Raw genomic sequence first — 23,916 nt, 5'->3', positions numbered from 1 at the left:
AAAAAAAAAAAAAAAAAAAAAAAAATCTTTGCACCGGAAAGGCATTCCTGTCAAGTTATCGACGATCTTCAGTGTATAACCGGAGATGTTTAAAGGTTGGGTTATTTACGGGAGAGTCGCTACAAGCACATCGGATTCAGCACCCAGATGCTACATTACCCATCAGGACACAAACCGAGGGGAATTTTTTTTTCCTTAGTGGAAAATTAACCTCTGCACAGAACCCAAGATTCCAGTTGAATAATTCTACGTGCTGCTAGATCAACAGATTTTAACAATAGGCCAATCTCGATTCCTAACATGAAAAGGATCAAAGATGGTTACTGAAGCAAAACAATTAGCTCCATCTATTTCCTTGAAGAACACAAGATGGACTGATTTTTTTTTTTCCCCCTGTCTCTCTAATACGTAGCCTCCAATTTATTGGCTCACTCTTTGCTGAAGTTGCCAAAATGCTACCCTGGGTTACAATTTGAAATTCTCACACATGTACCTTATTTTCTTTGGCACGGTATGGATTCCTTCCTTTCTTTTTAAAGAATCAACTCAGTGGAATTTGGGGGAGGGGAGAACATCCTGTATTCCCGGAAATTCAATATATAGCTGCAAAGATTTTATTTTTTAAAAAAAGGGAGAAAGAAAAGACGGACAAGAAAAAGATCCAAGGGGAGAATGGCCACAGCAACATGACCTTTGCAGCCAGCTCTTGAACCCCAAATGGGCCTCTCCTTCCTTCCTTTGATGCCTACTTTCGAGAAGACAAAGATAGAAATAAAAAGAACACGAGCATACCCAGTCTACAGAATTTAAGCAAACGTCTGTAGAATCTTAAATGATCAATGGAAAACTCGTTTAAGTTTCCAGAGCATCTTTCTCTCACTCTAAATTTTAAAAGCGTGAAATGTAAGTTCTGTGTACTCAGGTCAAGCTGAAGGGTGTCCTAATCTAACCCCCCAAACGACTGGCAAGTATATGAACTGATCAGATCTGCGAGGTCCTATTTTTCTGTTACTTTCTGTTAAGATCTAGAGCATTAGATACAAAGTCGATATCCATGCATCTCAATGATCAATTTCCTTCTCTCAAATGTATGATAATGAATCCATGTAAGAACGAAAAATCTTTCTACTTTATGCTCTGTCAAAGGCCAGTACGTGTCTTTATGGGTACAGTTCCTACAAGAAGGGGAGGGGTAAGTGCCTGAGGAAAAGTTCCAAGCACAGTTTATACAAAAGTACAATATTAGAAAAACTTCCATAAATCATTCTTTAGTAGATTTCCTTAACTATCACATTTTTCAAAAGTAAACAAATTGGGCTATATTTGCAGTAACTCAAAGTGCAGCATAAATTTAAATGATGTATTTGTTCTGCTCACTGATAGGAGGCTAATGTTACGTTAATATATTAGCTCTTCCTGTCAAGAGCTATTTACATATGTACATTATTTCAGTTAAAAATAAAATGTGATACCATAAACTATATTTTATAGGAAAGCGTAAGGGAAGCCAAATGTGCAAGTCTATTAAAGACTTAAAAGCTTCTAATAAACTACTTGATGTGGGGGGGGCTTAAATAATCTGGCCTGCCGGAGAGAGGGCAGTCTGATGTTCTGGAGGCCCCACCCCCAGCCAGCCGCCTGGTTCCACCACCTTGGCCCGGACCTCCTGATCAGGCAGGGAGGGGCACAGAAGCGTGACGCCCGGCCCAGGTGCAGTCCCTGTGACTTCGGGAGGGGAAGGGGCCATCTGAGTGCCCACCCTCAAAGTTTCAGGAATCTTTCCTCCCTCGGAAGGTGTGACACAATCAGACCCCCCGACAAGCTGGGGTGAGCAGTCCGTGCGGCGTGCGAAGTGCCCAGAGCGTGGGCGACCACAGAGGGGTTAGTTCCGCTCTTCTAGCACACGGCTGTCTGCAGTACTCCGCCGCTTGGGTTGGAGAGTGGCAAAAAAGGACACGTCTGGGTCCGGGTCGGACTGCAGGGCCAGGACGGTCTCTTCAATGACTTCAAGATGAGGGTTACCGGCATTTCTCAAATACGCTAAAGACAGAAAACAGTAGTTGGGCTCGCGTGTGCCATGAACTGTGCTCCAACACAGACTCTCGTTTGGGGTTTTTCTGAAACCACACCTCAGGACAATAAATCGTTCTTCCCAGAATAATCACACACACAGGGCCTCACAAAGGTAAAATGATTGCCTCCATCAAAGGGTATTTCTTAAATTTCAAAGATGAAAGAATGGGTAGGTATGCACATTTTTAAAATTGTAGTTCAGAAATGTTCAATGTCATGTCTTCTCCCCTCCGCTACAAAATAACTGACAGCGTGTGGAGTACGGTGGGGGGGAGGTGGGGCGCAGGTTTGCTGGCAGGGGGAGGTGTGGGAGGGAAGGAGCAAGGAAGGTACGTTCGGGGACAGGATGCTCCGCTCCACCCGTGGCTTAGATGTGAACGTGTTATCCGAGGGACACAATCTAAAGTTAAGTCCTGTTCAGGCTGAGCTCGACATTTTTCTGACTACAAAATTAATACCATCAAAACCTCAGCGTAATTAAGGCTTACATTTGCTGCCTTTCATAACGTCCATGTCCTAAGTCGACGTTTACAAAAGTTTCCCGCATTTCTAGAACACGGCGATGTTTTGCATTCTAGCATTACGTTCATTAAATGTGAAAACTGGACCACATTCATTTCCTTAGTCATTTTCTAAACAACGAACGATTCTACATAAAAGTGAATACATCAAGTTATATAAGAAGTCTGAAGTTTGCTACCATGCAATCTGCCACAATCTCCTAGAGGAAATCTAGCTGCTGCCCGATGAAGTTTTTAAAACGTGTAAGTTCAGAAAAGCGGTCCACATACCCTTTTCCAACAGCGTCTGCCGCAGAGCTCTGGCTAGTAAAACTCTCACGTTGGGCACAGGATCTGACACGAGGCTTAACAGACTGGGGATAAGTGTTCGACAAACTGGTCTGCGGGGATACACTCCTCGCTCACCACCGCCTGTGATGGAAGAAAACCACAGCCAAAAATTGATACTCAAGAGTGATCAGCATGTTTTTTCTAAAAACGTACACTTCTGTAATTCCAAGCCTAACTTGGTCACTTACTAGCTTCACAGCTTCGAGTATATGGCTTCACCTGTCTGGGTCTCAGTTTCCTCATCTGTGCAATGGGGAAGTGATGGGGAGGGCAGATCGATTCCGCAAAGAATCTAGCAAAGCGCCCACCTGTTAAGGTTAAGAACCCTCACCTTTGCTACTCACCAGACCTCAGGTTCTGAGGGCAGGGACCACACCTGTCTTATCGACAGCCCGATCCCCATCTCCAATCCAGGCCGGGCCCTCTGCGGATACCCAACAAACACCGCCTCCGGGATGATCACCAGCACCTGCCCACCGCCACTCTGCTTAAAGAGTCCCGTCTCATAGCCAGCCACGGGAATCAGCACAAGCCTAGTTTTACGGGTGAGGAAATTCCGGTCCAAAGTGGCGACGCCCAAAGGTCTCCTGATTCCAAGCTGAGCGTGTGGCTTCTAAGTCCTGTACATCTTCCCACTACAGGGTAACAGCTGACGTTTATTAAGTGCCAGGCAGGGTGCAAGGGGAGTCAAATGCATCAGTTCATCCCCATCTGCCACGTGGGCCCTCACTAAACCCCAGGTTAGGATCCGTCCCTGGAGCGGCACTGAAATTGCCATCAAGTGACCCTTTCCTTTTGTCTGTCTTTCTGTGGGTTTTCTAAATCTTTAATAATTAATTCGTGAAAGCACATACACATTGATTTTTCTTGAACAAAATTAGCTGGGTGTTTCTTCCTTTTATCTCATCATGGATTTTCTAAATCTCAGATGGAGAACTAAACAATAAAAGCAAAGGTATCTCATTCGCCCTTTCTCCACAAAATGACCTGGGGCACTGGCTTCTTCTTTGCAGAAATCTGTGGCGTCAGGCCTGCGGTCTCTGGAGTTTGGCACTGAAATCCGTCAGTCACCGCACTTTGCAAAGCTGACCCCCAAAGTACCGTGTGATGCCCCTCCAGCCCAACAGGGGGCCCTGGTGAGTCCCTCAGTGGGGGATGGGGGTGTGAGGGAGAGAAAGGGGGCTTTGGGGCTTGGGTGAGCTAGAGTCCCATTACAGCTCGACTGTAATATTGACAGAGCTGGGCGAGGGGTTCATGGAGAGTCATGCCGTTCCCTCCACCTTTGTACACGCTTGAACATGTGCATGGGGAAACAGTAAAACTTCTCAGATAACACGTTAGCGGGAAAAGAAAAAATCACGGCTTTATGCTTCCTGTGTGATTTTGACTGAGTCACTTAACCTCTCTGGGCTTCAACTGCTTCCCCTTCAAGAAAAAAAAAAAAAAAACTGGTCTGAAAGTACACAGCTGTGAGGTGCCTGACGCACGGCACCTCTTGCCACTGAGGATCAGATGTCGTGTCTGAGCCGGTACCTGGCACGCAGAAGCATTCCAGAAGTGGCAGCCATCAGCCCCAGGCAAACCTCGACCCCACTATTTCCAGGACACTAAGTAGGGAGGGTGCCCAGGAGCTGGACCGGCTGACGTGAACTTCCCTGCAGAGATGAAATGGTCTCAGCCCCAACCCTACTGCTCTATTCTTCACCGCAGCTTCCCTCCAAGGCAGCTGGCTGAGGGGAGGTGCCACGATGGCCACTGCCCTGGACAGGGCAGGGGGGAGCAGGGCTGCGGGCCCGGCCCTCACCTCACCGGAGGGGAAGTGCTGCTGGGAGAGCAGGAGCGAGTTGGCTCCGCACCGTCTAGAACGTGCCTGGCACACGGCAGGCGTTCAGTCAACACCTTCAGGACGAATGCACAGACGGGCTGGGGAAGCCTGGGCAAGTCATTCTGCCTGACCGGGTCGGCCGCAATCTCCCGTGAGATCAAGGGGTTCGTTGGGTGCACTGATCTCCAGATGCCTGGCTGGTGTCCTATGTCTGACGCATCTGATATCAGTCCGTGGCAACGTAAGAAAATCCCAGCGGAGAACCCTGCCCCGCCCGGCCGCCCCAGGCCATGCTAACCTGACAAATGAAAGCGAAAGCTTGCCTTCCAACCCACTTAGCACAGTGCCGGAACCTTACGATGAGCTCATGGACGAAAGCTAACCCCAACGCACTTTCACTGTGTGAATAGAACTTCTGCAGAATGGCCACAACCTGTAACAAATATCAGAAGAGCACGTTTAAAATGCTGCCATCTAGTTGAATTATGAATCCTACTCTACGTGGAGACTAGACATCTGTATGGCTCTTAAAATGAATTTATAAGCATGGGAGAGGGTAATTTTTGTCACGGTAATCATTAGAACACAGAGGAAAAAAGACTTGTGCAATACACGTACACTCACACATGTAGAACCCTTCAGAAAATGAAATTCCAAAAAGGACTAGCATTAGAAAAATACAGTCTTAATCTTAAGATTTCCAAATTTTAGGAAATGTCCTCTTGCATAATAACTAAATCATTACCTTTCGGAACATGCCACGTTTGTAAAATTTTCATACCTTCAGAGTACCTTAGTAAGACAGTATTTCCAAATGAGATTCGATCCCCCCACCCAGTATTCAGCTGGTTATAAGCCCAGGTAAGAAACAGGATAAGCCTTTTTTTCCATGACAGAGCTTTTGCTTACTAACTACTTTTCTACAAAACCATGCCGTAGGGTTAAGCCCAGCCTGTGTTTAAGGAAACACTAAGCCATCATTTACAGGGTCTCATATAGAAAATGATTTATCCACAATTTCTATCACTGAAGCAGACAGCTTAAGAAAAAGGCTATCTTACGTGCTGATGAAACCATAATGCAGTTCCTAATTTCAAATTTAAAAGCTGGCTTCATAGGTATACTGAAAAAATCAGCCCCAGAAAGTAAAGGGGTTGAAATGGAAGAAACAGAAATGTTCCTATTTCCAAAAATCACAAACAAACAGACAAACAAAAAAGCCACGATTCCTTACAAGCTTGAAGGAGATCCATCGAACTTCAGAAACTTTATCTGCACACAACTTCAAGGCAATATGCATTAAATAATCATAAACATCATGGGGATTATAGAGTTCCAAAATGAGTATCAGCTGTCTGAAGAAAGAAAAAAAAAAAAAGGAAATTGGTTTTTAGAGCAAAAAAAAAAAAAAAAAACAAAAAAAAAACCTTACTAATGTCTCCTTACTCTCATTTCATTTTATAGATAAAAAGAGCTGGGCTGGGAAATTAAGGGCACATGTGGACCTAGCGGGGCTTTCCGTCAGTAAAATGCCAAAAGCAGAAAGCCGAGGGAAATGCCACGCAAAATAAAGTGGAAAAAGAAAATCGTCTGTCTTCATCTCACCCAAACAAATCCAACAAAAAGGAAATAAATTAAACTTTGTAAAACAGAGGCAGAGAAATTTATGAACAGGGATAATATTTCAATTCTGGGTTATCAGTTGGAAAGCACATAAAACTCTGAAAAATCAGATAACATAAAAATAGCCAGAACGCTGAAGTTCCCAGAGATCAACAGATCAGGGGAACCTCCGAGGAGCCTCGGCTTTGTTCCCCAAGCGGCCGGCAGGCAGCTCGAGCCCTTTTTTTTTTTTTTTTTTTTCCCCCAATCAGCAAGGTCCGCTTGGAGAGAACTGGGAGCCTCGGCTCTCTACTCCAAGGGAAAAATTCATAAGATGGCTGGACGGGAAAACCTACCACCAAAGCTCTCACTCTCTTCTAAATGGGGATGGAGAGAAGGGGTATGAAAATAAATGGCATTGTTTCCACGCTGGCAACGAAAGGAAATGAAAAAGAGATTGGAAGGAAGTTAGAACCAGAAACCAGGAGTGCCGGGGAATACTTTCATATCAAAAAGCACTGTTTTCAGAAAAATGATACCAGTACCGTGGGCGCAGGGAGCACAGAATTCATATCAGTGGCTCTGGCTTCAATAACCACGGCAGAGATGGGAGATAGCCAGGGCTCCGAGATAACGCTGTCGGCGGTGCGAGCCCCGCCGGCCCGGCCCGGCTCGGCCCGGCCCCCGGCCCGCGGAAGCCGGTCCTCGTGGCCAGGCCCCGGCTCCGTCCCCCATTCGGTCCCCCGCCGGGGCCCCATGCCCGGTCCCCGGCCCCGGGAAGCGGGTCAGTCCGGCCCCGGTCCCTCGGTCCCAACCCCGTTCCCGGGAGGCAGGTCAGCCCGGCCCCGGTCCCCCCACCCCCACGCCATCGGTGCCCGGTCCCCGGCCCCATCCCCGGCCCCCATCCCCGGTGCCCAGCCACCGCCCCCGGCCGCCGGGGAAGCGGGAAGCGGGAAGCGGGTCGGCCCGCCCGGAGACGGACCTGGCCGAGTTCCCGCGCGCTGCCGCTAGAGGGCGCAATGCCTTCATGGAAAACGTGGGCCTGTTTTTCTCGGTTCTCTGAGAATATAAACTAGGAACATGGCATAATGACTAAAACCTCAATCTCTCAAATTAAGCATAATGATTAAAGATCACAGCGAAGAGAAAATCTTTTAGTTTGCCCCTGGCATCGGCCAAATCATAGCCTGAATAGCTGCAAAAGCCTGATGGATTTCTACAGGGAAGACAATTATTTGAGAGATTTCTAGTTGAGGGCAAGAAAAATGAAAAGTAAAGCTGCCGAGATAAAATCCCGACAAGGTGAAAACTAACACCCACACGCCCACCATCGCCACCAAGTCCACCCAATACTGCGGGAAGCACATGACCCGCCTCGGGAAAGAGCCGTATTAACAGCTTTAACTCTTTTGGAATCAGGGACACCTTTAACATTCCCTGTGCCGGAACAGGCTGGGATTAAGGAAGTCCTTCACACACGAAATGATGTGCACAGGGGAGGCACCTTGGGGGACGTTTTTATTTAACAATCGTCTCGTCTCAGTGAGCCCCTTTCGTGTCTCTCTCTGTAGCGTCATTTTCTTTAGGAGCTGAAGTGCATAACCACGCTGTGCCCTGCAGAGAGGGCTACACTCAGAATGTTCGGGAAGGCTTTGGCAAAAACTCTTCCGATTAATAGGAAAATACTGAAGAGGGGGTGATTCATCTTTTATTTGGTTCGAATAAATTGCCTTAGAGAACAGCAGAACACTCTAATTCCAAAGTGACTCGAGCCCTGTCTTCATCAGAAAATGAATATCTCCCCGGAGACCGTGGTATTTGTAACTTAGTGCTGCGGAATTCACTTTATCCCTTAATAAACACATAATCTCTTTATCCAAAAGAACACTATTACTGCGGGCTTAGAAATCAATTATAAGGTGGGAAAATTAAGAATTATTCCATCTAATTTGCCTTCTCATATCCCCAGACAGGTTTTACTCACTCTGCTAGTTCCTATCGAAACCTCCAAGTCACTACAAATTCTTGAAGCTGATAAAGATATTCTCTCCTCCTGTCTTCATGAAGCAACTATTTTTTAAAGATGTATACATAAATGAAAGTGCAGAACCCCTCCAAACGACCCCAAATGTATTGTTTTATTACACCTGAACTCATACAATCGTCCCCGGCAAGATCTGTGCATTCCCCCGACACCTCGAGCCCCGTCTATCGCCCGGTGTGGTTGTGAATTAAGGCTGCTGCTAAGGGACCTCATGTGTACCCCCGAATGCCTCCGACCTCCGCCCCGGTGGGTGTGTGCGCTTGTGTGTTCCTGCATGCCCCCGAGCTCTTCCCCCCTCACAGTTTCCTGCCTGAAAACAACACGTGCGTGTGTTCAGAAAACAACGCCACTGCTGTTTCCCAGGGAGTCAGCTCTGCCGTCAGCAGGAGAGGAAAGCAGAGCCGGTGCGTCATGCGCCCCAGTCCGTCAAGGGCGGCTCGTGGTCATGTGGATGCGAGTAATTAGTTTCTCTAGGTCATTTTTAAAGCCTTATTTTTACACTCATCATTCCTTTAAGACAAAAATTGAAGAGGCCGGAAGGGAAGCAGCAAGGTCTTGCAGAGAGAGCCCTCCCGCAGAACTGAGATTGGAGCGCAGCCGGCTTCTTCCCCTGGGTGACCCCGGGCACGGTGCGCACCACCCCGGGGGGCCTGGGTTCCTTCGTCCTCACGGGGCGTGCTAGGCTACGCGTCTAGCATCCTCCGTGGGATGAGACCTCCGAGGGACAGGAAGATTGAAAGGCAAGAAATAACAACAGTTACCCAGCACTGAGAACACCCTCCATAAGACTCTGGATGGTAGACTTCAACCGAAGAAACCCAGACTAGTTGCTTTTTGTTTCTCACTGCTCCTCCACACAGCCAGGGTTTTTGTTTTTGTTTTTGTTTTAAGACACTGCTTTGAAGTGGGAAGGTCTGGTCTTCATTTTTAATCCTTCTTCCTACCTTTAGAAAGTCATACAGGTGTTTGAGAATTCCTACTGGTACTTCATCCAGGTCCTTTAAAAATCCGTGGAAGATGGGCACCAGGTCAGCTGCTGTTAACTGGTCCCCAAGAATCGCAGCCAGCTCGTGAACAGAGAAGGCCAGGGTCCGACGCACCTTCCACTGGGGGTGCACAGAACACAGATCACGGGAAGCAAGCGTGAGTCACCGTCACCAAGAGCACAAATGGCATTTTTAGGGCAGAACGGACACCTCCGGGGGTTGGCCACCAAAGTGTTCATCTCGTGAAGGCCTGGTAGGCGTGCCAGATGGCACCCACGTGAGAAACAGGCCGGCACGCCCTGTGGCCCTTCCCTTCACTCCCAAGCAGACGACCACCGCCCCCTACCCCGCCCCCCCAGTTCCGCGTGTGCCGCCGAACGGGCTCGTTTTACCTGCACGTCAGAAGCCAGCGTTTCGTACGTATCTTTGAGGCAATGCCAGTTTTGCCTGCCCAAGGTAAGCGCCACCCCCGGGAGGCTGTAGGCGCAGTGCTTGGTGATGTCGGTATCGACAGCCTGGGCTCGAGCTGGGTCAGTCATCGACACGTACTGATCTAGCAGGGGCTGAGGTATTACATCCTGGGAAAGAGCAGAGAAAGGAGACCATCATGCTCGCAGGAGAGAAGGAAAATGCTCAGAAAAACAAGGAGTCTGGAATTTGGAGGTGAAAACAGCAAAGCAGAGACGTCAGAGGAACCAGAGGCCTTCGTCCAGGCTCAGGGCTCTGGATTGGTGAACTGCTCTGCTGGAGGTGAATTTTCGACTTGGACCGAATGAGGCTAAAGCAATGTCTAGACCCATCTTTTCCAAATTTGCCTAACATGGGATATTCCAGAGAACATTCTAGACACCAACATCTGGTCAGTCCGATGCACACGCTCTTGAGAACGGAAACCACCTTGTCTTGTGACTGCCTGGCACCTCGAGCCCATACACGCGGATTTTCACTAGCTTCTCCCAACTGATGGGATGGGTCACCGCCTTCCTCAGACATCACCCACTTACCTTTACTTCTGTAAGGATAATGGAATACAATCATTTAAAACATTTAAGAGACCTTACATAACACAAGAAGCCAATCCACAAGATAGAACCAAGTCAAACATAGTTCAACCAAAGAATCTGTCAAAAATTTTTCAGACCAAAAAACCCCCCAAAACTGAAATGACTATTAAAGGACAGGTGTCACGTTTTTTTTCTCATACTTGATTTGCTTTATTAAAATACTGTTCTAGATTGTTCAAAAGACTCTAAACACTCCTTCAGAACTTGTGTTGTTTTTTTTTTTTTAAGTAAGTTACAGAGGAAATATTAGCAACACAGATGATGAACGAAGAGAAGTCATTAATATTGATGGGAACTCTCTGGTTCCCCTGGCCGTTCTTAAATTTAACTTCCAGAAAATGTAAAGTTTTCAACTGCTTTTCTTTTCAAGGAACAAACCTGTAATTTAGATTTATTCTCCTCGAGTGGGGCGGGGAGATGCCTCTGCTCGGTCTCCAGAGGGTCCCTGACTCCACCGCAGGGTTCGCCAGGGTCCTGCAGAGTTGATGGGACACGTTACCAACTTACCCCCCAAACAGGAAGCTGTCCTATTGTTCCCCCCTCAAGGAGTCCTCTTTCGGTGCCGGAAATGACCTCCGCGGACCAATACTGGTGCTTCCCTTCCAGTCACTGGTCTCTCTCCAGATGTGAAAAAAATACATTTGCACAGTCACAGACGACATGGTAGAGGTCAGTCACCTTAAGTGCCAAGGCAAACAGATGTCGTCCATTTTCATCTCAAGACTGCTTGAGGCCCTTAGAGAGGACAGGCTGATGTTGGTGAGAACCAACAACCTGCGCTGACCATCCTTCAAGCCCCAGGGTCCCAGGGTGGCTAATCAATGCCCGGCAGGTAATGTCACAAGTTTAAGACAAAAGCCATCCCAGAAGGCAGCGCGGAGCAAACGCGTCCGGCATTTCTCGGGAACTGGAGACACGGGAGCAAGGTGCACCTGCCAGGACGGATGGAGCGGAGTAAGGGGAAGACCTACTCCATCTGAGCGAAAAGACACAGCTGATAAAGGAGAGTTTACCCGGAAAACTGTTCTCGATTTTCACGTGTACAAACACTTCTAATGTTTGCTGATGGACCTTTACATTAGGTTAACAATTACAATGAGCAAGAACACTCAGCGGTGACATATTGGTCTCTGATCATTGATTACATTAGCAGAGATGAACCTGACCTTCTCCTCCAACCGTCACATGGGTTCCTACGTGCACTTGAAATGTCATGCTGTCTACCAGCTTAATGGATCCTGACAAATCAGCTCAATATATGATCCAGGAAAGTCGATTAATACCCCGATAGATGCTTCGTTTGCTCCGAGGCATATGCTACCACAATCTTCAACCCCCCAGGTTTCCACTGAAACGTACTGCTTGTTTCAACAGAGGCCAGCCCAAAACAGAAATGTTTTGGTATGATAACCTAAGACCTCAATTGCTCCAAGTTAATAAATGCGTATATGTTAATATGCGATAAGTCATTCGTCTTCTCTCAGGAGTTAATCTGACTCCGAAGTCTTTGGTCCAGTTGTTATGCACAGCACTCGCCCGGGGTGCAACGTACCACCACCAGTGACAGCAACCTCAAGAGGCACTGGGAGGTCATTTCCCCAGAAAACCACCTGGCAGTCAAGACACAGGTGAGAAGCTCCAGGGCACCCCCCCCCCCCGCAACCCCTCCCCCGTACTGGGCACTGGGCATCTCGCCCATCTCGCGCGAAGAAGGCAGAGTAGACGCAAGGGGCGGGGTCAACACCGAGGCACTGCACTAGCCAGCCGCCCGGCCTCAGCTGCTCTTCCGTCGTCTCTGGGAGAGAACACTGTCCTGATCACTTAAGCTCTGGGAGTTTTCTGTTCCCTCTCCCTTCTTTTGCAATTGGAAGCATCCTGACTGATCCCAGTGGAACCTAAGAGTCCAGCTGCAAATTCAAAAGCCCTGTTACCCACCCCAGAAGCCAAAGGCCTGCTTCACGCGAGCCCTTTCCAGTCCCTCATGCAACAGAGCCAACTCCGAGGAATCTGTTCATTTTCTTTTCTCTCACTTCCGTATGTGACAAAGGAGCCAGACTCCGATCACGTCTCCACCACAGCAGACGTGGCCATGCCTTTCTCCCTAACCTGTGATCTCCACCCTCTAGGCAACACGCTACCAACGAGAGTTTTCTTGCCTGTTTTTGAAAACCAACCAGCAAAACAGGACATCGCCTCATTTCTTACTGATCAAAGACAACCTGGACAAACCCCTAAACATCTTATATTCAGGCTTTTCAAGCGGGTCTTTTGTTTTGTTTTATTGGAACAGGCCCAGAGGGGAAGGGAGGTGAGGAGTTCTCTCAGTCCCTAAGATCTCATTACGGACGGTGTGGGTGGCGCAGCCGCTGGGGCTCCGGCCCCCCGAGGGCTTGATGAGACGACCCACCATGGCACAGGGACGGAGGAGAGGCCAACACGCCCATGATTTCACGGTCCTGGACTCCTCCCAGATTTTAAAGCGCTAGTCTCACCCCCTGAAGGACCCCAGCTCAAAGTGGCCCCAGAGCAAGTTACTAGGAGTTAGGAAGGCGTCGGAGCCTCCCGCCACTGGCGAGCTGGAAAGCTTAAGGGACTCGAAGTGACAGCAGACTGCGGGCTCCCTCCTCTCCCTGAATGCAGGCTCCCAGTCTCACGGGGGCCGGTTCCAGGCTGCAGGATAAAAACTGCTGAGCCGTTGGCCTTTCAAAGTCTCTCCTCCAAGAAACAGCATGCCGGGGCCACCACTGGAGCGACCATGTGCCAAGAGAGCATCTACAGGGCGAGGACCGGACATGGTGGGCCACCTGTGAGGCCTGGGCCAACCTCCAGTTCTAGGAGCCGCCCGAACCCACCCTGTGCTATTACCAAAAGCGGTACACCAGCAGTGAATCAGGGCATGTATATGGTTAATCCTCCCCCAAAGAACCAAGATTCGTCCTCTTCGGAGAAGAGGGAAGACACTCGTTGGTCCCCCCACTCCTGTTTTTGTGGAGAAGAGTCAGGGTTATCAATCACCTGATTGATTGGTTGTCTAGTTATCCAAAACATGACCTTAAGAACAAAATTAAATTTGGCATTTATCATCTCTGCCAAGATATATTAATAAAAGAAAATGCAGCTTTGTGATTTCTGTCACATCCTCGGGGGCAGAGGGAGAGGGCAAACGCTTACTGTGCTTTGTAATATCCTGGCCACGGAGAGCTCCTTCTGCGATGATGAAGCCGACAGAGCCATCTGATTGTCAGAGGCAGGGCTGGGATCTGAAACGGACACTTCATTTAGACCTTCTGTCGGCTTGTGCACGGGCTCATTCACAGAGTCAAGCTGTGCAGCTCTCAGTGCAGCTGATAATACCTGAACCTGAGCTGCAGGAAGAGAAGTTTCAAGAATTTTAATAACTTTATTTGATTTGCAGGGACTCACTTCAGAGGGGTGTTCACAACAAGGCAGCCTGGCTGCGGGTGTGCCACGTGAGCACGCGCCTTCCGCACATCTGTCCAGGCAGTAGCCGTGCTCCGGGGTCCCAGAACGAGCTCTCGGGGAGGTGGTGATATTTACGGCCATTAACTTTAACTGTTCCAACTAAACACCAGCCATGCACAGAGCATCAAATCTGAACTCGAAACGCCTCAATTAGGACAATCAGGGTTTGCCTCCATCATCTTCCACGGTGCCTGAATGCCAGTGTCTGTAAGGTCCACCTACTCGGTGAGGGGTCCTGCTCCCCCATGTATAAAGCAAGATGGCTGCCTTCTCCACCACACACACACACACACACACACACACACACACACACACACACTAGTTCCTACATCCTGTTTTCTACTAGTTACATTCAACAGACCTCAAGATTCATTGAAATGTTTAGAGCTTGGAGCTGGCTTCCCCGCTGGGCCCAGGGCAAGGTCCCACCTCCTTAACGCAGCACACCAGGCCCTTCCCAATGGCCCGAGTCACATTTCCAGCAGCAGCCAGTTCACAAAGAGCCAGCGTGTCGTTTATTTCTGAAACTTTGGGGGTCACAGATCCCTATGAGCTCTGATGAAAAGCCACGGGTCCTTCCTCAAAAAAGAAATCAGGCACGCGCATACACGTGAGCTTTTACAAACAACGATTTCCAGGAGCTGAAGGAACCCTCTGAAACTCATCCCTCTCAACTCCTCTGGACGGCGGGCTCCTAGCCGTCGTCTTTCGGGGGCCACATCAAACGCTGCCCGCTCTGCAAGGCCTTCCCTCAAACATTTCCCCTGTCCTCAGGGGTCCTGCCCCGTGCTTCCATGGCGCGCCATGCCTCCTCCCGTCCCAGCCCCTGCCGCACCCCGTACCCGTGGCTCGTTTACCCCTCCACCTGACCGTAAGGTTCCTCCCGTGTCGATCACTGCTGCCCCAACACCCGGCCCGCGTCCCAGCGCTGAGATCAACGCAGCTTTCGAAATGTGTTTTCCAAAAACAGACCTTTGTCTGTAGCTATTAGAAGTGATATGTTACATGTGCTCAATCCTTCAGCAAACATTGACTTAATTTCCTTTATAACTTTAAAGAAAAAGAATAATCAGAGGGCTAACTGGATTTTCACATTTCCTTTCCCGAAAGCTTCACAAATCTTTGCCCGGCAACAGCAGCCAGTGTTGTTTTTTCCAATTTCCCCAACCCAAGGAAGAATACAAATATAGCACTGTTTAGAGCAAGGAGAGGCGTGATAATGGATATGGATTGCAAGGCCCGGCTCCCAGATCAGATGCTCAGTGGGAGCACTAGTCATAAAACGAAAAATACCCCAGAGAAGAAGTTGTACTTTTCCTTGCTGTACAAAGACAAAAACCTTCAAGTTTGGCTAAGGGCTGAGTTAATAGGCTCCAAAAGGAGCACCATTCTCAGCGGTTTGTAACTAGAAAAAGCATTATAACGTGGGAAATGATGTAACAGCATCCAAGGAGCTAATAAAATTTCCACTGCTACGGACGTGCCCCGCAAACTACCTGCCTTTCTATTAAAGCCGACTTCGGCCTCGCACAGCTGCAAAACCAGGAGGCAAAACCCGACAGACCCCCAGAGCTCCAGCGTGGGGAGACCAAGAGAGAGTCTCTCCTGCCCACGCGGGCACTGTGTGCGTCGAGGGAAGCACACACAGGCGCTGTGGCGCACAGCCCAGAAAGGCCCCGTTTTCTCTTTCATCACGATGGATGACGTTTACCTTGAACATCTGGATCATCCATCACTTGCTCCTGTAAACTATCAAGGACTTTCTGAATCTCGCTCCTGGCCACGCAGCTGTTTTGCACAGCCTCGGGTCTGCTGCAGCCTTTTTCGCGTGGCCCAGCCTCACTCAGAAGCAGGTCCTTGCTTATGTCAGGGAGAGGAGTTCGCCAATAGAGGAAATTATTGAATACGTCCTCAGGACTCTCTGGGCAGGTCCAAGAGCTGGGTCCAGGGTGGCTGTTGACGGGGAGGTCGTTCCTCTCAGGGAGCTTGAGGGTGGCATTGGCCTCTGGGGACAGCCCGGTCAGCTCAGCTCCAGCCAAGGCAGAGTCTTCCACTGGGCTTCCCATCATGCCACGAGACGAGCTACGGCACAGGAAATTGCCGGTGCCCGCGGACGTGCCTTCCGTGGGCAGGTCTGGCTCCGTGCGCACCGGCCTTGCGGAACTAGGTTAAGATTGAGGGGGGCACTTTCAGCACCGTGTAACAGACTGGAAGTAAGATGGGTAAACATGAAATCCACATCCTCCCAGGCCCGGTCCTCCCCTTTCCCTGGCCACCCGACCCTCCCGGGCCTCCCGGGGGCGAGCAGATCATAGCCTCACGAGAGCATGAGAGGTCTACCCAGCCCCCTTTGCCCCACTGGGCGTATCGCGTGCAGTGAAAATGCCACGCAGAAGTTCAGCCAATCCCTCCATTATATGCAAGTGGGGAGTCACCCTGGCTTCTGCCGCCACGCCACACGCCCAAAGCCAGACTGCATGTGCTTACGGCTCGTTAGTACCCCACCAGGGGGCAGGCACTGGAAAACAAAAGGTACTGAGCGACACTGGTGAGTGCTATTTGCTCACCACTTGGGAGAGTCTTGAGGGACGTGTGCACTCGGGCCTAACATACGGCAGGAGCTCAGTGAATGTGGAGGGACAACGATGGGGGGGAAGGATGCACCAGTCTCAAAAAGGAGGTGTGCTATCTGACGTGTAAATCACTACTCCCGTGCTCCGGTGTGAGGCTGACAAGGGAGAGACGCTTGCAAATGACCTCGAGCGGTCTGGTTAGCGTTGTACCCGTGATCCTCAGACAAAAGATGAAAAAACTCCGAGATCGATCGCTAGAACTGACTAGAGAAGCAGCACAGCGTCCGCCAACGGTGGGTCAGGAATGGCCCCTTTACGTGCACGCGATATCCCACGTTTACGTGCACGTAACATCATCCCACGGCATAAGCGTACATTTGAGGGATTTCACATCTTCGCTCGCGTCAGTCACCCAAAGAACTTCATTAATCAAAAAGTAAGAGAAAATTTTCTTTACAGGTTATTTAATCACTACTCTCAATGAATATTTTATCTAAATTTAGGGGACACAGTAGCTTCATTATTTATAACCCAGGAGTCATGCTTCAAAATCATTATTGCAATTACTTTTTGCTTCTTTACATAATTAAAGCTCTAATATTCCATCTTGCCCGGGAGGTCACTGTTACTAAAGCTCCAGACAAGATAATTGCTAAAATTTTAGGTGGACGCTTGAGGTGAAGCGCGGGCCCTGGTAATCATCCCGCTCGGAGCTCACCAGGCCGAGGACGTGCTCCCACAACTGCCTGTGCCGGGCGACCCCGGGGTGAAATCAGAGTCCAGGCCCCGAGCCGGTGGTCGGATGCTGAGGGGGCCGTCTTCTCCAATAGAAAGGCCAGCCGTGGGGGGGTTCGCAAAGGTGGAAATGAAGGGGCCCAGGGACTGGAAGGCCGCCTGGCGCACCTGCGAACGGAGAGAACAGAGCGGCGAACGTGGCGTCGGCCACACGAGTCAGGCCCCAGGCCGGGCAGCTGGCTGACCGCCAGACTCGTCACTGTCCGCCGCATCGGGTCTAGCGAGGCAGATTTTCTAAGGCTTTCTCCAAATTCCAAACAGACCATTCTTCAACAGAAAATAAGGGAAAACTCACTACCGTCCTGTGGATTCTATTCTCCCAGAATTTTAATCCCACATCGAGTGACTGCACACTTCACAAAGTGCCTGACCAGACTGTATGGACCACAACGGGCATGTTTGTGAGAGGAACAGAAAAGGTTAACTCTTCGGTTAGAGTGTTTTCCTTCTCGTTTCTCGTTTCTCTGATACTCGTTCACGACAGGCATCAGGGTGTGTGCCGCCTGCTGGCCACGCACCAGAGCTTCTGAGGCTTTAAGCGCCCTCACCCTCGCAAGGTCTAAACACGCCAATCAGTAACCGAAGAGACACAAGTCCAGGGGCCACGACGAGGCCAGTCGGCCCGCGGTGGCTGGCGGCCAGCGCTGCCCAGCGGCCCGCACTTACCCATCGGCAGGGGTCGCTGATGAGTCTGATGAAGAGGGGTGACAGCTGGGCTCTGCGGACCTCCGGGGACGCGCTGTAGGACACAGCCATGAAGCACTCCGCACAGGCTTTTCGCATCCCCCACACATTATGTGAGCAGAGCTCCAAAAACTTTGGGATCTACCAAAGCAAACAAAACCGTGCTACTCAAACGTGATCACCCTGAGAAGGGCAGAAAGCTTTTTTCGTGCCTTTTTTAATTACGGCGTGTCCATAAATTAATGACAAAGAAGAGGGAAATACATCCTAGTCTAAAAGGAATCATTTGAAATGGAAAGAAACTATGGAAGGAGAGTGAGGGAACATTTCCTTTAGAGATGGAAGTGATAGAAGGTAAATTGTTAAACACTGACAGTCATGCAAAATAATTCCTATCCACAGAAATGCAAACGTGTCCAGTGGAATGTGCTCGATGATCACCCTGGGCGCTGAGCAGTGCTGAATCCACATGCAAGTTCGCGTCGGTATCCCTTGGTCTGACCATGAACGCGTGGCCCTTCGAGTTCCCCAGTAAGCCAGGTGTTGGACCTTCCCGGTTCCCTCACGAATAAAGGACTTCAATAAAATCTTTGACCTCTTTCTTCACTTGCTATCTGTAGGAGGGTCATGACCACATCCTGTTCTAAAATTTATCCTTCAAAAACGAGGCTTTGTTTTTGATATCCCAACGTAAAATAACCAGCCAAAATCCTCCACAAATGTGAATACCCGACTGTGGAAATATCCACCGACAGAAAGGTTAGCATGTCGGGCACTGCTGTCCTTCATTCAGACTCATTACGCAGAAGACTGTCAACTCAGAGCGACGGCCCACGAAGAATTATTTGGGGGGTCAGAAGTATGTTGATGTGGTGCCCGCTTGAAATAAAATAAAATGGGGGTGTCTGGGTGGCGCAGTCGGTTGAGCGTCCGACTTCAGCCAGGTCACGATCTCGCGGTCCGTGAGTTCGAGCCCCGTGTCGGGCTCTGGGCTGATGGCTCAGAGCCTAGAGCCTGTTTCCGATTCTGTGTCTCCCTCTCTCTCTGCCCCTCCCCCGTTCATGCTCTGTCTCTCTCTGTCCCAAAAATAAATAAACGTTGAAAAAAAAAATTTTTTTTAAATAATAAAAATTAAAAAAAATAAAAAAAATAAAATAAAATAAAATGAGCTTCTGAACTTGAATTTAAAACTCAATTTAGAGAGTATACTTTTTCAGCTTGCACTCTAACCATACAGGTCACACATCCTGTCCGGTAAAAATCCCGTCCAGTAAAAGTCAAATAAAAACGCAGGCTGGGCATCCTGTCAAATCAAAGCGGCCAGCCCCTATTTAGCGTAGTTCTGCGTAGGCACCAGGGAAACGGAGAAGAACAGGAGAGGGTGAAGACCCCACATCAGCGGAACCATAATGGGATGTGATAAGAGACATGCACGTACTCTGAGCAAAATGTTACGGGGGTGCTGAAAAGGGAGGGATTCGTTCTCTCTGGCACAGTGGGTAGATGAGCCTCGACAGGGAGAGGACTTTGCAGAGGCATGTGCACATTCGAGCCGGGTTTGAAGTGCGAGTTGGGTCCCACCAGGTGGGGAAGACACTGGAAAGAGAGGGATGGTAAGGAGCAGAGGTGCGGCAGGGGGAAGGGCAGAAAGCGCCACGGGAGCCGAAAGGCCACCTGCTGGCTAGGGAAGTGGTTCTCCGTCCTGCCGTACATCAGGATCTCGAGGGGACTGACGGGAAATGCAGACCCCTGGGCTTTACCCGCCCCCCGCCCCCCATGAGTCGGACACACGGCCAAAGGTGAGACCCGCCCAGACTAGGGGAAGTGGCAAGAGGTGAGGCAGGAAAGGTACTTATGAAGGGCCCCCAAAGGCCAAGAAAGGTCTGAATTTTAACCTGTAACCTAGAAAACTCCCACTGGTCTGGGAGCCCAGGAGTGAGGGGATAGAGTCTAGGTATTCTAGAAAGAGCAGAGGAGAAGGGACAGAGTGGCTTAGACAGTAAGAAGAGACTCGGGGCGGGGGGGCGGGGGGGAGTGATCAGTGAGGAGGTGACAGCAAAAGGCCACAGTAAAGTGAGCTGGGGTTGCTTCTGCTCCGTTCCATGGGCCAGCTGTCTAACACTTACGGGAAAAGGTTATAGCTTCAGAAGTCAAGAAATTTGGAACGGATGAATGCAAAATTGAGCTGTCATTCCGAAGTAACAGATTCATAAGTACAAAACTTCACACTTGACTTTAAAAGTGCCCTAAGAAGTGCATCAGCGATTACAACTGGCAAAACTTCACATACCAGAAATTTCTCAGTGGCTTCTTGTCCAACGGCATGACAAATATCACCAAAATTTGTAGCACACACCTTAAAAAGGCAAAAGGCATACCCGTTATCCTCAGCTTTCTTTTTGTCTTACCAAATCGTGACAACTAACGAGCAGAAGCCTCGAGGGCAATGACTCCTCTAGTCAGGCACCTAACAAGCACTTACTGAGCCTGCCGCCCACACGGCACAGCCCAGTGCCCCTGGTGCGTTGAAAACAGAAGACTTAAAACAGAGTACCAAATCCTAGGACTTTCTGGCTCCCAACTGATCTCAATACATAATGCATTTGGTGAGCAATAAAGCAAAAGAGACCCCGAATATTCTCTGCATGATAGATGAGACCTCTCTTCTTGCCGATGCGTCACAAGGAGAGACCAGAGGGAAGATGGCCAGTGACGCAGCAAGGAGGAGGAGGAGGAGGCTGTCTGGGGAGGTGTGGCAATGGCCTCGGAGAGGAAGAATCTGGTAACCAAGTGAACAAGCCACCGAAAGGGAAGGGGGAGGGCAGGGGTTGGAGTTGGAAGGTATGGCAAAGGTTAAGAGGGTTCTGGAACAAAGGGGCGCAGCTCATGAAGGACCGTGGATGTTAGGGCACAACATCTAACTGCAAGTCAGTGAGGTCCCGTTGCTCGTGTTCCTGTGACTAAGAGTAGGGGGCTGCCTCATGCAGGACCCCGTCTCCAGGTCCCTGCGCGCACCCCTAGCTGCAGCCAACACGGGCAACGCTGTGCACAGGCTCTCCTCACGTGGTTCCCAGGGGCCACATTTTTCTTCCAGCCTGCGTCTACTAAGCAGCCGAGAAACTGCCAAGGAATCCATTTTGAATTCTCCAACTGTCGGAATTTTTTGAGTCTCGAAACTCTGTGTCCCAACCTTCCGAACTTGAAAGAGCTTCCCGTCCCCACACAATTCACAGAATCGAGGGAGCAGCAGGCGTTCAACTGTGCTCTTGTTCAGCACCGAAGCCAGTTTGCAGATGATCTAGAAGCAAGAGAAAAAGCAGAGTCACTTGACACACCACAGCTCACATCCTGCACACAGCTCCCAGTAAATTCCAGAAGCGGATATTCAAAACACGGCCAAGATACCCAGGAAGTAAACGTGGAGAACGCTTTCTTTTGAGTTCTGTCTAGTAATAGGATCGGTAGAAGCCCAAATATTCCTCAAGGTTTCCTCAGATAAGAGTCTGTCTGAAGCTCAAGCATTGCCATTTGCCAGGTACCCAGCATGTGTCCGAAACATAAATGAACAACTTGTGTGTGTTAACTCACTTTCCTTTCCCCAAACCCTATGGCCTGGGCATCATTTATCGTCATTTCTGCAGATAGAGAGACTAACACTCGGAGAGACTAATTAACGTGACCCAACCCCAGCAGTGGTGAGGTAGGAAGTACATAACAGCTGGTCAGAGTAGAAAAACAGTTGTTGGCGATCCAGTAGTGACACTACTGGGTATTTACCCCCCAAATACAAAAACACTCATTCAAACACTGTAAACACTATGTTTATGGCAGCGTTATTCACAACTGCCAAATTACGGAAGGCAGCACACGCACCATGGACTATTACTCAGCCATAAAAAAGAACGAGAGTATAATGGTAAATGAAATAAACCAATCGGAGAAAGAAAATTACCATATGATTTCACTCATATGTGCAATTTAAGAAATAAAACAAATGAACAAAGGCAAAAAAAAAAAAAAAAAGAGAGAGAGAGAGAGAGAGACAGAGAGAGGGAAGGAGGCAAACCAAGAAACAGACTCTTAACTGCAGAGGCCACCGGTGGTCACCAGAGGCGAGGTGGGTGGGGCGACAGGTGAAATCGGTGATGAGGATGAAGAGGACATTTGCCACGATGAGCACGGAGTGATGTATGCAAGTGCTGACTCGCTATATTGTACACCCGAAACTCACATTACACTGTATGTTACCTGTACCGCAATTAAAGTAAAACGAAAATGACTGGCTGCCACTGGGAAACGATCAAGGGCTGGTAGAAACTACAGGAGAGCAGATCCTTGAGAGAAGGAGCCATGCTCCATAAAAATGCACCTTGCTTTTCTGCCCAGGCCTGACCCACCCCGTTCTGCATTGCTACACAGTGTAACTGGACCTCAAGCAAAAAGTACAGCATTCCTGGCTTGAAAAGTCAGAGAGCAGAGAGGGAGGTTGCCAGAGCCGCTGAAAAATGAGGGCAGAAATCCTAGGAAGGAAGGAAGGAAGGAAGGAAGGAGAAAGGTCAAGAAGGGCAAGCCCCGCTCCGCCAGGTCTGTGATTAAATACTCCTCTAGGGGCGCCTGGGTGGCGCAGTGGGTTAGGCGTCCGACTTCAGCCAGGTCACGATCTCGCGGTCCATGAGTTCGAGCCCCGCATCAGGCTCTGGGCTGATGGCTCAGAGCCTGGAGCCTGTTTCCGATTCTGTGTCTCCCTCTCTCTCTGCCCCTCCCCTGTTCATGCTCTGTCTCTCTCTGTCCCAAAAATGAATAAACGTTGAAAAAAAAAAAATTAAAAAAAAAAAAATACTCCTCTAATTCTTGGCTGAACTCAAAACCGTGCATACCCAGAGGAGATGGGGAGGTTCACAGGGAAAAGCAATTACTCAAAGGCAGAAGGAACTGAATAGTCTCAGCTGCTGACTACCGCAGAGGGAAGAGAATCTGAACTGTTTGCTAGAACAAAGGCAACACTCTTCAGAAGAAAATAACAGAACCCAGAGTGTCTACAATGTTTCATCGGTTGCTAACAACAGACAATAAAAAGCTCACAGTACACTTACCACGAGGAACACCGGAACACGGGGTGATGTATAGAATTGCTCAATCACTAGAATGTACACCTGAAGCTAACCTAACACTGTAGGTTAACTACATTGGAATTAAAATTAAAAACTTAATGTTGCAAAAAAACAAAAACAAAAACACAGATCTAGAAAAAAATTCATGCACATGAGAGGAAATAGGAATATGTGGCCCACAGTCAAGAAAAATAGTCAGTAGAAACAAACCCACAGAAGAGCCAGATGTTAGCATTACCAGACATTAAAAAGCCTTTGAAGCAGCTCAAAGGCTAAAAGGAAATAGAGTCCCAATGAATGAACAGAGAGGAAATCTCATCAAAGAAATGGAAACTGTAGAAAAGAACCCAGCCTTCTGGTAATAACAGTCAGCTTGATCTGACTTACCCTCCTGCACATAGCAACTACAGAATCTTGAAGAAAAAAAATTAAAAATAACCATTTAAGAGCACTGGAGAGCAACCAAAGGCGGAAACTAGAGGGGACGTTATCGTTAAAAGACGAGCTGCAATAGGAAAGATTTGCAGGGCAGCCCCAAAGTGCGTGCTTGATTCAATTTGCTGAAATCTGTGATGGACTGCTAAATTATACGTGCATGGGGGAGATCCCGGGAGACCCAGCAAAGGAGTAGTGACCAGAGATTTCAGCAGCTACACACCACAGAGGAGAGAGCAGGGAGGTGGAGATCAGACAAAAAAAATGCCTGCTACATGAAAAATCACTTTTAGGGCACCTTATAAAACAAAATAGCCATCTTATGACCAAAAAAGAAAAAAAAAATCACGTTAGAGAAATAAAACAGAATCCAGACTCTCAACAGTGTAT

General features: G+C 48.9%; 1 protein-coding gene across 1 annotated transcript in view; it reads right to left on the bottom strand.

The window, feature by feature from the left end:
• Positions 1-598: 598 nt before the first annotated feature.
• The window catches only part of LOC123579941 (serine/threonine-protein phosphatase 4 regulatory subunit 1-like), an 84,433-nt gene continuing 61,115 nt past the window's right edge, over positions 599-23,916 (bottom strand). Inside the window, 15 exon segments of the mRNA XM_045444126.1 lie at positions 599-2,040; positions 2,865-2,954; positions 2,957-3,005; positions 5,048-5,182; positions 5,984-6,104; positions 8,336-8,421; positions 9,340-9,501; positions 9,774-9,959; positions 10,824-10,919; positions 13,617-13,810; positions 15,640-16,091; positions 17,220-17,404; positions 17,963-18,121; positions 20,271-20,336; positions 21,171-21,278. Coding sequence (XP_045300082.1) covers positions 1,883-2,040; positions 2,865-2,954; positions 2,957-3,005; positions 5,048-5,182; positions 5,984-6,104; positions 8,336-8,421; positions 9,340-9,501; positions 9,774-9,959; positions 10,824-10,919; positions 13,617-13,810; positions 15,640-16,091; positions 17,220-17,404; positions 17,963-18,121; positions 20,271-20,336; positions 21,171-21,278 — 2,247 coding nt within the window. The 3' untranslated portion in view covers positions 599-1,882.

The sequence above is a fragment of the Leopardus geoffroyi genome, chromosome A3, assembly GCF_018350155.1.
Source record: "Leopardus geoffroyi isolate Oge1 chromosome A3, O.geoffroyi_Oge1_pat1.0, whole genome shotgun sequence".
Classification (NCBI taxonomy): domain Eukaryota; kingdom Metazoa; phylum Chordata; class Mammalia; order Carnivora; family Felidae; genus Leopardus; species Leopardus geoffroyi.
The sequence above is the reverse complement of the archived record's forward strand: the minus strand, read 5'-3'. Positions and strand labels throughout refer to the sequence as shown.